Source organism: Mus pahari, chromosome 15 (genome assembly GCF_900095145.1).
Source record: "Mus pahari chromosome 15, PAHARI_EIJ_v1.1, whole genome shotgun sequence".
NCBI lineage: Eukaryota > Metazoa > Chordata > Mammalia > Rodentia > Muridae > Mus > Mus pahari.
This window is the reverse complement of record NC_034604.1, coordinates 39,308,655-39,325,578: the sequence shown is the minus strand read 5'-3', so window position 1 is coordinate 39,325,578 and position 16,924 is coordinate 39,308,655. Positions and strand designations below refer to the sequence as shown.

At 43.5% G+C, this 16,924-nt stretch overlaps 1 protein-coding gene across 8 annotated transcripts in view; it reads left to right on the top strand.

Annotated features, from left to right (window-relative positions):
- Positions 1–16,924, top strand: part of Mcc (MCC regulator of WNT signaling pathway) — a 279,992-nt gene that overhangs the window by 217,597 nt on the left and 45,471 nt on the right. For all 8 annotated transcript variants that reach the window (XM_029547051.1, XM_021214402.2, XM_029547050.1 and 5 more), the window contains 2 exons: positions 1,402–1,565; positions 3,548–3,754. In XM_029547051.1, coding sequence (XP_029402911.1) covers positions 1,402–1,565; positions 3,548–3,754 — 371 coding nt within the window. The remainder of the gene's footprint in view (positions 1–1,401; positions 1,566–3,547; positions 3,755–16,924) is intronic.

The following is a 16,924-nucleotide window of genomic DNA, read 5'->3' as shown; positions in this document are numbered from 1 at the left end:
GGGGCACAAAGGGCATTGAGGTTGTTTCAGAACTGACAGGAGTAACTGGCTGGATGGTGGGCTCCATTCAGGGGTGGGGAAGGTGGGAAGAGGCAATGGTGAAGGGCAGATGCAATCATTCCACCAGTTAGAGAGTGCGCCTCCTGCTGATTGCTCCCTAGGTCTGGGAAATGAATAGATGTGGGCAGCCAAGTGAGGCTGGTTAAAATGTCCTGAGACATCTACTTCCCATAATGCTAGGCGATTTCTCAATGTGCTCCAAAGCTGAGCAAAACAAAACAACCTGAAAAACAAACAAACAAACAAACAGAAAATAGCTGTCCATGCTGGTACAGTGAACCTGGGACTGGAAGTGAAATTGGGAAGATTTCTTGCATGCAGGAAGCATACTAGATTTAGGAGAGAAAAGGATTTTCTTCGGGAGACTGTAGTATCCTCCATGTATAACTTGCTACATTAATTGAAGAGTATGTAATGTACAGAAACCCAAACAATGGGTAAAGAACGGTTGATTCTTAAGGGGATTTCTGTTCACAACAAAGCTATTTTATAACATGTATCTAACTCATATTTTAATTAATATTCTTTCCCTGACCAGACACCAGAGTCCAGGAGTTTTATAGCAACCCAGATAAAGTAAAATTATTAGAAATTTTTACATTTACCGGTAACGATAGAATCTGTGAGAAGTCTGTTGTTCCCTCGGTAGAGGAAACGGATTAAACTGCAAGGGTGGATCATTATCAGTTGATGTATGGGGGCAGGGCAGACTGGAAGCATATTGAAGGCAAGATTCATATTTTACAATTTAGGTTTTGTTAAATGTATAATTTATTTATTTTATGTTCAATGGTGTTTTGCCTACATGGACATCTGAGTGAGGGTGTCAGGTACCCTGGTACAGGGTGAAGCTGTGAGCTGCCCTGTGGATACTGGGGACTGAACCTGAATTCTCTGGCAGAGCGGCCCATGCTCCTAACCTATGAGCAATCTCTCCAACCCCCAGTTTCTGTTGTTTTTTTTTTAATATCAACCAGCACTGCTCACTCTGAGTTTTGTTGTTGCTGCCCAGTGAAGTTGTGAGATCTTTAATGAACTTCTGAAATCGGTTGGTCTGAGTAGTTGAGCCAGCGGGTTTGACTAGAGGTGGTATGAAGTCTCTTCTCACTGTGGTTGCCCTTGCTCAAAAGGCAAGAGAATTCTGGGCGGAGCAGGTATTTAACAAATGGCAAAAGTCTAAAACTCCTTAATAAGTGGTTTGTATTGCCTCAGGTTGCAGCCTGTGTAATGAGGATGGATGGAATTAGCTTTGAAAACGCTGTTGCTCCTATGGTGAAAGCAACCCAGAGCATTTATTGCTAGTTGGCCGGTTTAACGGATACCATCTTTATCTCCTCTTAGATAACTGCAGTGACTTGAACTCAGAACTGCAGAGGGTGCTGACGGGTCTGGAGAGTGTCGTCTGCGGCAGGAAGAAGAGCAGCTGTAGCCTCTCTGTGGCCGAAGTTGACAGGCACATAGAGCAGCTCACTACAGCCAGTGAGCACTGTGACTTGGCCATTAAGGTGGGCCTGCTTCTCCCTTTGCATGGCTTTCTGAGGTGGGGGGGGGGGGAGAGGGCAAACTCCTTTCTTGACGTAAGGCTTTCTTGAATACCTATTAGCCATTGAAAGTCATACAAATATAGTGAGCCATTAGCTAAAAGCAGAAGCCCTATACATATTTCTTGGGCTAAATTACTGCAGGGGCGGAAAAAGGCATATTAACAATGACACACATTAGCTTTGCACTAAAAAAGATTATTTACTTGGAAATCGTTACAATTGTAGCATTAAACCACATCATTTTGGTGTGGCCCACCACAGTATTATTTTTCCCTTTTCTTTTTGAGATTAGATTTCAACATGTAGTCCTAGCTGGCCTGGAATGGTAGACCAAAGTGACCTCAGATTCATAGAAATCCATCTGCCTCTGCCTCCCAAGTGCTGGATTACAGGTGTATGCAACTATGGCCAGCCACCATCGTATTCTTATGTTGCAAGTTGACCTTAGAGGCTTTCTTACAGATACAAGATTTCTAGAACCCAACTTTATGAGACAGCAGTCTGTGCTGTCCAGAGAGGAAAGAGATAGGGGTCTAGCTGAGTCACCCCATCCCTAGCCAGTATATCTGGGTCTCAGCCACACCTTTTTTTTCTTTTACTTCTGAGAAAATATGGAGTGAGAGGAATGGCATGTCCCCACCCTCGCCTCTTTCAGAATAATAGGGATGTCAAGTTTCTATTGCTTCGTTGTGTTCTGGACCTTGCAACTTATACTTCCAGGTCTTACAGGAACTTCTGCAAAGGCACAGTTTGGTCTGTCAGGAAGAATTCTGGACTTCCCAAGAGGGTAGGAGTGCCTCTAGATGAATCACAAAATGCCATTCCAGTACAGCTGCTTCTCCAGTTGCAGATGGGAAGGACTGGCCCACTGGAGTCTCCCAGGTCCCAGACTTGGTTGTAAAGCTAACTTGGAACTCCATTCTCCTCAGTGGTGGGGTGGGCAAGAACATCTGGTAAATAACCATGGAGAGAGCAGAGCCAAATAGACTCTCTTGGACTTGAAAGGAAAGGTCAAAGGGTCACTTAAGGAAGGAGGCAGCAAGATTTGGGTCACCAGTCTTCCTGAGGGGAAATGGTGCGAGCCCTCGTGAGTGGCTGGCCACTGCGTGTTTAGTGTTGGCTCTCTTCTGGTTCTCATCAGTGTGTGTTCTCCCCACTCAGCGATTCCCCTTCTATTTTAGAACCAGCTGGCCTAGGCTCTTTGTAAAAGGACAATATGGATGAATAGTTTCTCAGGGCAGGCAGAGAAAGTTCTTCCTAATTGTATGTGTCTTCCTGGTCCTTTAATCCCATGTTTTAAAGAACTCTCCAAATAATATTAAGATTGTTCTATTTGCGTTGTTTTCATCTTAATTACTAAATCATTCCCTGCTTTCTGAGGAACCTCCCTGACAGGCCTGCCCTTTCCGGTGTCACTGACACTTTATTCTTGTCTTTGCCATCTCGGGACTGAAGCTCATTCACACCATCTGAATTCTGATGTGACACCAAGAGTGGGAAATGGTGATGTCACCTGCCTTCCTGCTGAGCTGGCTCACGGGAGGCCTGTAATTTAGGAAACTTACGATTAGATACTGTGCACAGCCGGCAACCTCGTGTCTGTCACAGCATTTTCAGGATCCCTCACTGGCCTGCTGCCTGGATGTAAATTGACCAGCTCTGGGACGCCTTAAGGAAATAAACATCATGTGGGCACCACACACAGACTCAGCATCAAGAAGGGACCCAGTTGTCCTTAACTCTGGGAACTGCTGAGTAGCACAAACTAGGATGCAGGCAAGTGACAGCCTCATCCGAGTCTGAGGGATACCCGTGTGCCTGGCGACATCACTATGTGTGTAGGGTTCAGCTCCTGGGCTCCCAGGTTCCTAAGCAACCTCTGTCCTTCCTGACCCCTTTCTCCATAGTAGTTAGCCTGTCTTTGATGTATGACTATTTTTCAGACAGTTGAGGAGATCGAGGGAGTTCTCGGTCGGGACCTGTATCCCAACCTGGCTGAGGAGCGGTCCCGGTGGGAGAAAGAGCTGGCTGGATTGCGGGAAGAGAACGAAAGCCTGACAGCCATGCTGTGCAGCAAAGAGGAGGAGCTGAACCGGACCAAGGCCACAATGAATGCCATCCGTGAGGAGCGGGACAGGCTTCGGAGGCGGGTGAGCATGCAGCCAGACATGGCTTATGTCTGGGGATGGGGTGGTTGGACAGACAGAGTCTGGACTCTTAGGGGAATCTCAGTCTTGGGATTCACTAGTTCTGACATTGTTCATAAAAGTAGTTCAAAGATCCTTAGGGGTAGAGCTAAGATTACAAATACACCCTTCTCAGGAATCCAAAATCTGAGAGATGGCAAAATTATGTCTGGGCAGCAAATCTCAGTCTATTCTACTGGGATGCATTTCTTCCACTAGCTCAATTAAAATATTCTGTGAAGACCATCTAGTGATATTTTATAATTGGAAAACATAGAAATTTCCCCTTCTTTCTTCACATTTTTCGTTAACTCTATATAGCTCCTCTCATTTACATCAAATAATAAGTCGCTCCTACAGACTATTCTAACTGTATGTGTGCATGAGTGTCTGTGGACTTGGGTTTATGTATGTGTACATATGCATTGGTGTAGTGTGCCTATATGTGGGTTTGCACAGGTGTGCATAAGAAAATGGCAGGGAGGTCCCAGTATGCCCATGAGGACTGGTACTTGTTTGAGACCTGTGGTGACAGGACATATTTCTGTCACTGAAGATGCTGATGGTCCAGCATTGAAGCATTTGCATCAACTTTTCCAGTGATACATGTGCACCTGCATATGGTACAGGGCCCATACAGTCTTTGGTTGGCTATGTCTCTGAACTGATGGGACTGAAGGTAGAATCAGAAACAATTCTTCTGAACTCACTTTGAATTACAGGGCTTCCTTTACTCTCTGTCTCAATTGAGACAGAATAGGAGGTTTCTCTCTAGTCCTTCCCTCACTGCTGATTCTGCACATGGTGTTTAATCAGACACATCTTGTAGGTTCGTGGACCACTCAATATTCATTGGGGGGTAGATAGGGAATAAATTACTAGTTTTGAAGGTCTTCAACCCCATCCCTCATTGTTGCTAATGCCATAATTAAAGAGCTATTATCCTGCAGCTATCTGGACAACATCTTTCTGAGCTCACATAAACTTGATTCTAGAACCTGTATCAGATTCGCCCTCCTCGAATCAGGGGCTGTAAAATCTCCTAGTCAGCAAAGGCTTTATCTGGCAATCCCAATGAAGTTGACTTAGCATGGAGGCCAGTAGCACCTGTAATTCCCTAGGTCACACTCGCCATCTTTATGACTGATAGTCTAATTAGGCGTATGTTTGCTCTTACAGGGTGCATTCGGATGCCTCATGTTCTGCAACATGAATGTTGGCCTTCAGTCTAGACATATATTGTGGTTTAAAATAAATTTCTTTCTCTAATGTGAGCTATTGAGACACAGAAGAGCCCTTGGTTATAACTAAAGAGAAAGAAAAAGTCAGTCTTCCTTCCATCCAGAGCTTTTTCCAGCTATAGAACACCATACTGCAGTGGTGCACACATCATATACCAGAATCCTGGACCCAAACTACTGGGGCTCACAGCCTGACCTGCCAAGGCAGTGCATGTCTTTGGCAAGGCACCTGGCATCTCTAGGCCTGTTTGCTTCATCATGAGTTTAGGGTGGTGATGATACCTGCTTCAGAAAGATGAAATAATCCTCACAAAATAGTCACACAGTAAGTGCTCAAACATAAGGGTAGTTGTTTTGATCAAGATTTGAGTAGTATGGACGATTTACCTCTACTCTTTCTTCTTTTTGTTTTGTTTTGATTTGATTTGACTTTTCGAGACAGAGTTTCTCTGTATAGCCCTGGCTGTCCTGGAACTCACTCTGTAGACCAGGCTGGCTTCAAACTCAGAAATTCACCTGCTTCTGCCTCCCAAGTGCTGGGGTTATAGGCGTGCACCACCTTGCCAGGCTACACCTTCTTTTTATCCATAAAAATCCTTAGGTGTTTGAATGTCTCTAACCTGGACAGTGAGTAATTGAGTGTAAACACATGCACATCCGAGTACATACCCAGTTCTGTCAAAATATGTATCTTTTTTTACCCAGTTGTTTGTGCTGTTGTTATACTTTCTGAAAATTTCTATAATGTACACATCTTATTTATCTTCAAATGACAAAATCTGAAGTGATGTGTGTTTCTTCAAACATCCTCTGGAATTTGTATATTTACCCATGAGTTGGATTAGCTTCTTTTTATTCCTAAACAATTATGAATCTTAAAGAATTTTCTAGGCTCTTTTGAATGCCACTTTTGTGGACTTTAAATACTGGAAGCCTTCCACCCCACCATTACCCAGCATATGTCATTTCCCCGAAGAGGAATCAGTCTCTTGTGGTCTTCTGTTTGCATGATCTGCAGCCTCAGAGAGTGAATAAGGTTCAGTTTTGTGTTTGTCTCTGTGAGTCTGCAGAGTCCATGGATGTTTTGCCTTTCTGTTTCTGTTGCAGCTTTAAGATCCCAGTGTATCAGCATGGCCTGAAAAGCGACTGGGGCCACAGTTTTTTCCTTTGTCCATCTTTATTGCTCAGACTTTGACCAGATCAATGAAATTGGTGCATGGCCCCTGCCTGTAATTAAGCCAAGTGCTCTCCATAGGTCTTCTGAGCCTTGTCCAAGATTTAATTAAATTAGGTCTTCAATGCAGTCAATTAACAAATTGAGCTACTAGGCAGAACAGTAACTAAGGGACAACAGGGAAACTTTTATTATTGGTCTCTGTTCATTATTAAATGAGATAATCATTTGTTTCTGAGAATCCTGTAATATAATCATTTATCTCCTCACACTTACAAAAGCAAATTCAATCTCAGAGAAGTAGAATTAAGGACTCAAAGGAGGAAACACTTCTTTCTTCTTCCATTCATTTGTGCTTAGTCCTCTCTAGCCATGTCTGGGTCACAGTGATAAACTGGATACCATCACTGGCTTCAGGGATATTGGAGAATTGATACAGTGTTACAGGTCAATGGATTAACAGTGGGTGCAGAAGTACACATAAAGCAGGCATATGCTAGCAAGGTACAGTTTCGTCATACTGTTTGCACTTCTGACCTAAATTGCTTAGGTCAGCTGCCTTACAACCAAGATGATTAACTCTTTCCCTAGTCCATTTGGCTAAACAAGTATGCTGGGACCACAAAGCCAGCGAATCCACGCCCCTTTGAATCATAGACCTGAAACAAATAGACCACAGCAGTCCCTTTGGAAGCCTTATACTCTTCCGAAAGTTGATCATGTCCACGACATAAGGTGGTAGTGCCAACAATTTCTCCCGCTCCCTTTTTTTTTTTTTTTTTTTTGGTTTTTCAAGACAGGGTTACTCTGTATAGCCCTGGCTGTCCTGGAACTCACTTTGTAGACCAGGCTGGCCTCGAACTCAGAAATCTGCCTGCCTCTGCCTCCCGAGTGCTGGGATTAAAGGCATGCGCCACCACGCCCGGCTCAACAATTTCTTCCTTATACCCTGCATCCTACCTGAGTCTTTTCTGTGTGTCTTGAAGTGAGTTCCATACTCCTCTCCACGGATGCTTGGTCTCTCTGCTCAGCACCATAATTGACCAGCATTGCAATAGAACTTTGCTGATAAAGGACACACCCTCCCTGTGGTGTGATGGCGAGCTTTAAGAGGAGCCCCAAGCAAAGCTCTGGATCTACCACCTTGGTGGCAGTGGTTCCAGGATCCCCTAGGAAGGTAGTGCTCACCCTGCGTGCTGAGGGAGCACTGGGACAATTCTTCCTGTTGTCACATTTGGGTTTGACCCTCCATCCCTGCCCTTGCTGTCCCTGCCAGGTTGACTCTTGACTGGAAAAGAAACAGCCATCTGATTATTAGACATCTGGAAGGAAATTATGGCACTACACTCACCCTTTCTTCTGTGTAGCCATTTGATAATCAGATCCAGGTACTTTCTGGGCCTTAAAAAACGAAGAAGGAGGAAGCACACCTGCCAAACTCTAGAGCTACAAAACCACAGTTTTAATTTTCCTTTCCTATTTTGTGGCCCGCTTCAAACACCTCAAAAATATGCTATTGGCGATAACATAACACTTGCCTAAATTTCTGTTTAAGTTAGCTTCCTCTGAATAAGCCTATATTTTCTGTGCATGGATCCCCATTTCATATTTATTTGAAGGCTTGGCGAAGGGACATGGAAAATCCCCCACTAAGAATGGTTCACTGCCAGATCGAACATCTGGGCCCAAAGAAGGCAGCGTTGCACGTGGGAATAGACTGCCCTAAACATTCTGTAGAACCTTTCTGACCTAATGGGTTTTACCCCTTCTGTAGCTTAGGTATTGTCTCTCCCACATCCATTCCAATATACAGCAAAGCCATGAGTTACTGTCTGATTGCCTGAAACGGCAGGTATCTGTGAGCATGGCCACAGGTAACTTCAGAACTCATCGATCGATGGCTGATGTTTCTTATTCCACTCGGGACCCCAGTGCCACCTTTAATCCTTGCATGTCATTAATCCACGAACCACATTGATAGATGACTTAAGAAACAGATCATCATATAATTGCTTGTGTTGTCCGTGACTGGCATCACGGCATCTGGGCCTCCTGCTCAGGGTCCAGGAACAAATTAAAACAAAGTGGAATGGATGACCACCAAATCGCTTCAGGCTTTCTGCTTCCCACAAACACAACAGCAGCTGGAGGCCTGGTTCCTTGGACAGGGCAGTGCTTTGGGAATGTCTCTGGAGTCTGCTTGCTGAGTCCTTGGGTGGATGAGTTTTCCCTGAGACTTGCCAGTGGCCCCTTTGAATGGTGTGCCAGGTCATTTGCTCTGTAGAAACACTGAGGATGTCTGCCCCACACCACTCATCTCCGTCCCTCCCTCACTGCTCTCTTTCCACATTCTCCTGGCTTTGGTTTTCTAAGCCTGTATCTTTGGAAGTTCTTTTAGCAAAAATCTCGAAACAGTAAATCTATCATCTTGAGAGTGTCTTTGATTTTTTTTTTTTTTGCCCAAAACTTTAAAAAGTTCTTTTTTACCACCAAATTTATTTTGTAACTCGTACATAAAAATATTAATATTTGTGCCCAAGATTGGGATTCCATGTAATGATTTGAAACATGTAACACTGGCAAATGTTAAAAATCAGTTTACATTTTAGCTGTATCCACAAACAGTTGTGATTTCTTAATGGGAAGAGTACTCAAAGTTCTTTCTTCTAGCTCTTTAAAGGATATATAGTACACAGTTGCCACCAGCAGTGGCCATACACTGCAGAACACACCAGAACTTCTGTGTCCTCACTATAACTTAGAACCCACTGGTAATCCAAACGTACCCCTACCAGTTCCCATTCTAGCTCCTGGAAAGCACGATTCTACCTCCGACCTAACTTTTCCTCCATTTTTTTTCTTGTGTGCATGTATATAGTACATAGTTTGTGTGTGTGTGTGTGTGTGTGTGTGTGTGTGTGTGTGTGTGTGTGTGGTGTGTATTATGTGTGTGTATTGCGTTTATGAATGTGAGTAAGCATGTGTGTGCACACTGTGAAGGCATCCGGAGTCACCTCTGGGTCATCCTTCATCACACCCAGAGCTCGCCAATATGACTAGTCTTGTTAGCCAGCTTGCTCTGTCTGTGCCTTCCAGAGCTGGAATTACAGGCAGGCCCCTGTACACTCCTTGAATCCAGTCCTCTTGCTTGTGAGATAAGTACTTTTTAACTGTGGAGCCATCTCTAGCCCTGCTTTTAAAAAATATTTTTTAATATTATTTAAATTTATTCTGATGCATTAAAATATGCAAAAGGTGTTAGTGGTAATGTGATGTTTCTGTTCATTCGTGTTGAGTAATGTGAAGTCAAATTAGACTATCTGCTCAGGGTTGGTTTGTTTTTGTTTTTGTTTTTGTTTTTGTTTTTTTGAGACAGGGTTTCTCTGTGTAGCCCTGGCTATCCTGGAACTCACTTTGTAGACCAGCCTGGCCTCGAACTCAGAAATCCGCCTGCCTCTGCCTCCTGAGTGCTGGGATTAAAGGCGTGTGCCACCACGCCGGGCTCTGTTTGTTTGTTTGTTTGTTTTTTCCTTTATAATGAAAAACGAAATCTCTTTTTTCAAGCTGTTTTTAAAAAGGTCATCTCTACAATGATTAAAAGAATAATCATTACCTGTGTACTGGCATGAATGAGTATGGCCCCCATAAGCTCATGCCTTTGAATACGTGGGTTTGAACTGTTTGGGAGGTGTTGTGTGTATTTTTACAATACTACCACCTTTGGTCAGGGTCAGTTGTGCTATAAGCCCCTCTTGGCTTTCCTTTTGTTTCTCCCCTTTGCTCCAGGAGGTGGTTGTGCTATCAGCCCACTCCCAAGAGCCTTGAATCTGAGGATAAAAGATAAATACACACAGTTAATTTTTTGTATAATTTGTCTTTTTGGCACAATTGTTTGATGCAGAGATCTCCTGCCTGAAAAAGCATGTCTTTTCTGATTCATTATCTCTGTCTGTCCACTTGCCCTTAATTTCAGTGGCTAGCCCCTGCTAAACATCCTTGACCTGTACTGGTGGCCACAGGCCCAAGCTCTCTCCAAGACCTTACATGATTGCTGCATTCTTCTTCCTCCAAAGCATGGCAGAAAGGGCCTCCCCACTTCTCAGCATCTGCCTTTTCCTCCTGGGACCCAGAAGTCCTGCCCATACCTTCTACCCAGCAATTGGCTCCCAGGCCTTCTTTACTGAAAAATCAAGAACCAATTGGAGAACAGGGTGTTAGTATCAGAACCTCCCCTTACAGGGAAGGGCTAGGACATGTGGTCTTGTCAAAAGAGGCATGTCACTGAGGCTGGGCTTTGGGGTTATAAACAAAAACAAACAAACAAAAAAACTCTTGGCATTCATTCCTGGTCTCCATCTCTCCCTCCACCCCTCTCATCTTCTTCCTGCCCCCCACCCTCCACCTACTTGTGGATCATGATGTGAGATCTTAGCTGCTCCTGCTGCCATGACTTTGATTTACTATCATGGTTTCTAACTCTCTGAAACTGTAAGTCTCAAATTAGATTCTTTCTTTTGTAAGTTATATTGGTTATCATGTCCTAAGTACAGCACTCTCTAATCACCTTCAATGCAGTAGATACTAAAGCTTCTTTTCTCTAACTAAAGCTTACTGTCTACAGATGTCCTCCACTCCTACCCACTAAGCTCCAGCCTTGTATAACTTCCATTCTATTCTCAACTTCTGAGAGGTCAAAAAAAATTTTTTTTTTACTCATGAGTGTTGTTCAGTGTTGATACATGTTCATTTCCTATGGATGATGTATCAATTTATATCATCAACTTAATGGCTAAAAATACTCAGATTTGGCCAGGCATGGTGGCCCGTGTCTTTGATCCCTTGGGATGAAGAGGCTGACTTCCAGGAAGGTGAGGCCATGCTGCTTTAGTGAGTTCCAGGCTATCCAGGGTTGTATAGTGAGACCCAATCTCAAACAACAACAACAACAACAACAACAACAACAACAACAACAACAGCAAAAGCAAAAGCAAACAAACTACCCCAAACTTCAGACTTATAATCATACAGCTTTGGAAGTCAGAATCTAAAATATATCACTTTTACTAACTTCCAAGTGTCAGCAGGACTGTGGATTTCTGGAAACTTGAAAGGAGTCAGTCCCCTGCCTTCACAGCATTTAGGGGAAGCTGTCCTCTGTAGTCTTGCCCCTCACTCCAGATTCTAGGCAAGCCATGAGGCATCTTCAAGACTCTACCTGACAGTTGTTTCCTTTCTTCCATGGCTCAGATGAGGACCACCCCACCTCAACTTCTGTTTGCCATTTATAGGTGTTGGAGCATGAGGGTGTGGCCCACAGTCTGCTGTGTATTAGAGTTTATGTGATAGTTTTTTTTTTTCAGCATTGGATTCATTTTCTCAAGACTGTCAGTCATAATTGAAGGCTAGGCACTACTGTAGTGAATGAAGCAAATCAATATTCTTGCTTTCAGAAGCCATCATAAGGGACAATCTTTTAAATTTTGATATCAGATGTGGTGTGGTAGTCCACACTTGTCATTCCTGGGGCTTATGTGGCAGAGTATCAGAACAGTGTGGGCTACATGCTGAGATTTGAATGCAAGGAGAGAGGGTGAGGGGAGAAACCACATCTGTCTATTGTGACATAGTCTGCTATGCTCATCTTTTTATCTGGAGCAGACTCTTCTGGGTTAGTTGGCTGCCTCTCTCCTTTCCTCCTCTCTAAAATTGTTACTCCATATCTGGCAGCTTCCTGGTCAACGTATTCTGATCTCTAATGACACTAAGTTAAGTGAGTTACAAGTTTGATGTCTGAGGTAGGAAGAGGCTTGGCGATATACACCCGTGTTAGATGATAATAAGGTTCTACAGTGTGTGGATAGTACAGACTTGAAACCCACATCCAAATGTGCCGAGTTTTGAGTTATTTAGTGATAGGGTTCAACCAAGCTGGGTTTGGACACATGATCTTTCTAACCTTCTTAATGCTGGAATTATAGAACTGTGCCACCCCATACTTAGTTTGGGACTTTTGTTGTCCCTTTTTCACAGCTCCAGAGAGATTCTATGAGCTCATAGAGTAGCACGCTTTGCACATATTTCACAGACAGATGTAGTAGGAGCCTTTGGACATTGTTGGGCAGAGAACGCATTGACCCAGGAGCCCACGCCCTGTCTCTTGACCCCCTTCCTGACTTCTATGATGTCAGCTCTTAGGACTGGAAACTGGAGATTTCACTGTCTTTCCTTTGCCCTGGGCAGTGAGTTTCTCTCTCATGCTACCTTTTCCATATCGTAGCATCTCCATGCATTGTTAGGAAGAGTGCTTGCTGGTTTTCACTAAGGCCATCTTATGTTGAAGTTTTAAGTTGTGCTGTGCACAGTCACTGTGACTGCAACTTTTGAACAGCTGTTTTCAGCCCCACTTTTCATCTTGTGGGAATCTGTCAGTGTGAAACTAGTCCCTGCTGACCATCTTGTCAGTAGACTGGCCACTTCCCTTCAGATGTACCACATAATGTTCTGTTTCTTCTCTCAGTGGGATGTCTTACTCCTATGTAGCCTTTTTGAAGTACACACCACTCTTATTTCTATGAATGTCTCATGCACATTCTTTCCTCTTTTCTACCCTTTACTATTATTTTAATAAGGTTTCCAGAGTTAGAAGATAACATGTCCTCAGACTTGACTTGAATGGAAGATCAGCTAAGCCCTTGGTGCTGCTGAGTAGGCTGGCCATCCACATCTTTCCTTACTTTATTACCCTAGCTCACACCCCTTCCTCATGTCTGACATCTGCTAATTCAGTCCACTATACCTAAAAGCAAAAATACTACATGAGGTGAGAGTCCCTCTGGCTCCCACCATCTTTCTTTCTGCAAATTCACCCTTCTTTCTGCCTGCCCATGACCTCTTTCCCTGTCCCCAGTAGAGTGGGTGTTCCTTTCCCTGCCCTCCACTGACCCTTTGCCCATGAGACTACACCTCCTTCCTCTCTAGGCCTTAGCCACACCCAACATTCCTAAATATACATCTTTCTGTTCAGCTTCCTTCAAATTTCTGTTTGTTTCTATTCTTTTTTCTTCAAGTCTTTCTCTCTCTCTCTCTCTTTCTTTCTTTCTTTCTTTCTTTCTTTCTTTCTTTCTTTCTTTCTTTCTTTCTGTCTGTCTGTCTGTCTGTCTGTCTCTGTTTCTTTAAGACAGGCTCTTTCTACATAGCCCTGGCTGTCCTGGAACTATGTACACCAGACAAGAGTTTCCTTAAATTTCACATGTCCAAAGTTAATATCATTCTTTCTGGAGGTGGGGGATGGGAAGGGATGCGCTCTCTCTCTCTCTCTCTCTCTCTCTCTCTCTCTCTCTCTCTCTCTCTCTGTGTGTGTGTGTGTGTGTGTGTATTTCTACTGTATTAAGGAATACCATGACTTATGATGACACCAAGCTTCAAGTGTGAGCAGTTGTTTATTTCCTTGAATATTTACACAGCTACCCTGATCAGCACTGTAATGACTCTCCACATACGACTGCTCGGGTTGGAATCTAAATAAGTTCCAGTCAAACACAATTTAAAATTCATATCCTTGGGTAAACTAAACATACTGCAAGTACATACAGGCTAATCCTGTGCATCTGGTAGTAATCTGTAGGGTGAGCAGACATGGCTGCTGTAGAACACTGCTGTCAATACAAGAAATTCTGTCTGAAGATGGAGTCTTACCTCCATATCCAGCAAAGTATCCATATGTGGAAGGGACTGAACCCCATGCATCTGGGTGGGTACTAGAGTGCCTTGCCATCTTTATTCCCCCTTCACTGTTTGCAACCCCATCCATTCCCATCCATCCCTCCCCTGTTTTTGATCCTTTTTCTTCTGTTAACCTAGTAAAACAAAACAGGTCCCAAACTCTTAAACGAGAACCAGACAGAAGCAAGAGTCTTCATCTTGCATTGTAAAGGAGAGACACCTTTTTCTCTTCTACAGTTGATATTGCTTGTAGACTCCATTTTTATAGAAGATTCCCATCACAGTTTGCTAAATTTCCAGTTCTTGAAAGACAAGAGACCTTATATACTATCAGAATCCCAGTATTTGCAGCAGATCAATTTCTGTACATCTGCTTGGGTAGTAGCTATGTAATGAGTTTAAGAGAATCAAGAAAGTAGCCTCCCAGGGTCAGGGAGCTGGGGCTGGGGGTGGGGCTGGGGCTGGGGAACCCAGTTCATAGGGTTGTCAGAATGATACATGGCTTTCCTAGATACATCAGTCTTCCTTTGGATACTCTGAATGTTGGCTGTCCCACTTCCAAAAAACAAAACAAAACAAAATAAAACAATACAATACAACACAACACAAAACAACAACAAAGTATTCTATAGAAAAAAAGCATATATCTTTAATAAAAAACATCTCCAATAGAAGACAGGTTTATCAGGTGTCTTAGTCAGGGTTTCTATTCCTGCACAAACATCATGACCAAGAATTGCAAGTTGGGGAGGAAAGGGTTTATTCAGCTTACACTTCCACACTGCTGTTCATCACCAAAGGAAGTCAGAATTGGAACTCAAGCAGGTCAGGAAGCAGGAGCTGATGCAGAGGCCATGGAGGGATGTTACTTACTGGCTTGCTTCCCCTGGCTTGCTCAGCCTACTCTCTTATAGAACCAAGACTCCCAGCCCAGAGATGGCACCACCCACAAGGGGACCTCCCCATCCCCCCCCCCCCCGTGATCACTAATTGAGAAAATGCCTTGCAGCTGGATCTCGTGGAGGCATTTCCCCAACTGAAGCTTCTTTCTCTGTGATAACTCCAGCCTGTGTCAAGTTGACACAAAACTAGACAGTACATCAGGTAGTTACCAGAAATATAGAATTTTTTAAAATGTTAATTCTTTAATATTATGTGGGTCCAAGAATTGCAAATCACTATATACACAGCAGGGCTACACTATCTCTACAGGCTGGAAAGGAGCAGCCTTTAGTTCGTCTTTCAATTCCTGCATCTAGTAGCTCTTGATTTGCAGCCATTCTCTCTTTTAATCTCCATGTGTCCTTTACTGGTCTCATGTCTCTGCCTCAGCCCCCTTTAAGAAGCAGGTCATTGTGTGGTGTCTATTCTAAGTCCAGGATGATCTCATAGCTCTGTAGTGTCCTCCTGTAGAAACTGTTCTGAAATAGTCGCATTCCCAGGTATTATGTAGAATTGGGACATCACTTTTGAGGGAGTCTTGATCCAACTCATTCCCATGGGAGGAGTGAAAAGGAAATCTCTAATGGCTGTCTGCCTGCCTCCTGGTCCTTGCCTAAGCTAACTTGTTTTATTGGGTGGCCTTCAGTTCTAGTATTGGCTCATTTAATTTCACCTTAAATCTGTAGGAGACACTCAGGTAACCCTTCAGCTGCCCTTCTTTCCATGTAGCTGACCCTTCAGCTGATTTTTTTTTTCCTACTGATGAACACTTATTTACAAATAAGACATAGTCCAAAAGGAAGATATCATCCTTTAATTTTTCAAAGGGTCCATAGCTTTTAACATGGGAATGTATAGATTAGAAATCACTGGGCCACATTAATGCACACGGGAAATGACTAGAAGCAATTTCCTGAGAGCAGTTAAAAGGGACATGCTAACCTTTTCTGGTTTAACTTGCAGTGTGCCTTAGCTTTTTCACAGTCAACGTTCAGCACCTTTGTGATTAGAAGAGCAAATGTTTCTAAAACACAGGTCATTTTAAATGATGCCTTAATAAATTGCTAGAACTGTTTGTATTTTTCAAAATCCAACTATGGTGGCTTATGCCTGAATCCTTGTACTGGAGAAACTGAGGCAGGGCAGTTGCTCTAAGATCCAAGACCAGCCTGGGCTAAGAACTAAGATCCTGACTCAAAAAATCCTAACCAAGCGAACCAAATACACTGACTGGTGATTTAGGAACAGGCCAGTGATTTCTTCCTGCTACGATTAGACTGGATGTAAGTTTTAGAGTGATGTTAACTCTGTTAATTATTCAGAGCCTTACTGACTCAACCAGGGAAGCTGCCAGGGACCATAGTGGGAATCACGGGCCCTCCCCTCCCCCTCTGCCCCATGGCCTGATGAACCTCTATACTGACACTACCTTTGGTTTGCCAGGGACTATTCCAGAATAAACTCCCATCATGAATTCTGTTTGATTCCAGCAGGCATGTGTCTTTGCAGTCTGGTTATGTTTTGATTGCAGCCCTTGCTTCTGTTGTGCTGTGAGAATACTGTGCATTTCTAGCAATCCCCAGCTCCTGGAAGCCACAGCAAAGCATTAGGCTTTTTTGATCTGCTTCACTATTGAATGCAATTTGCTCCAAGGGAATTTCCCTATTTTGGCTTATAATATGTTGATGAATTATTGAAACTTCAATTACTTTTGGTTCCCAAGATAGCAGGGTAGAGATAGCCCAGACATTTAATATGAAAGCTTTCTAGAAGCTCTTAGAGGGGGGGGGGTTGTGTATCTGCTCTCTGCCCTTGCCTGGAAGGGCTGTGCCATCAAGAGCTAGCGTAGGGATTGGGCTCTGCTCTGCCTGTCTGTGATGCTTTGTATAATGCTTTTTAGCCTTGGGTCAACTGCTCAAGATATGGTTCCCTGATGTCCAGCATCCATACCTTTGGGAAACTTATTAGATGTACCACTAGGGTGGGCTTCTGCCACCCCTGTTTCTCACTAACCCTGAAAGGGAGATCTGGTATACCATAAAGTTTAGAAAATCC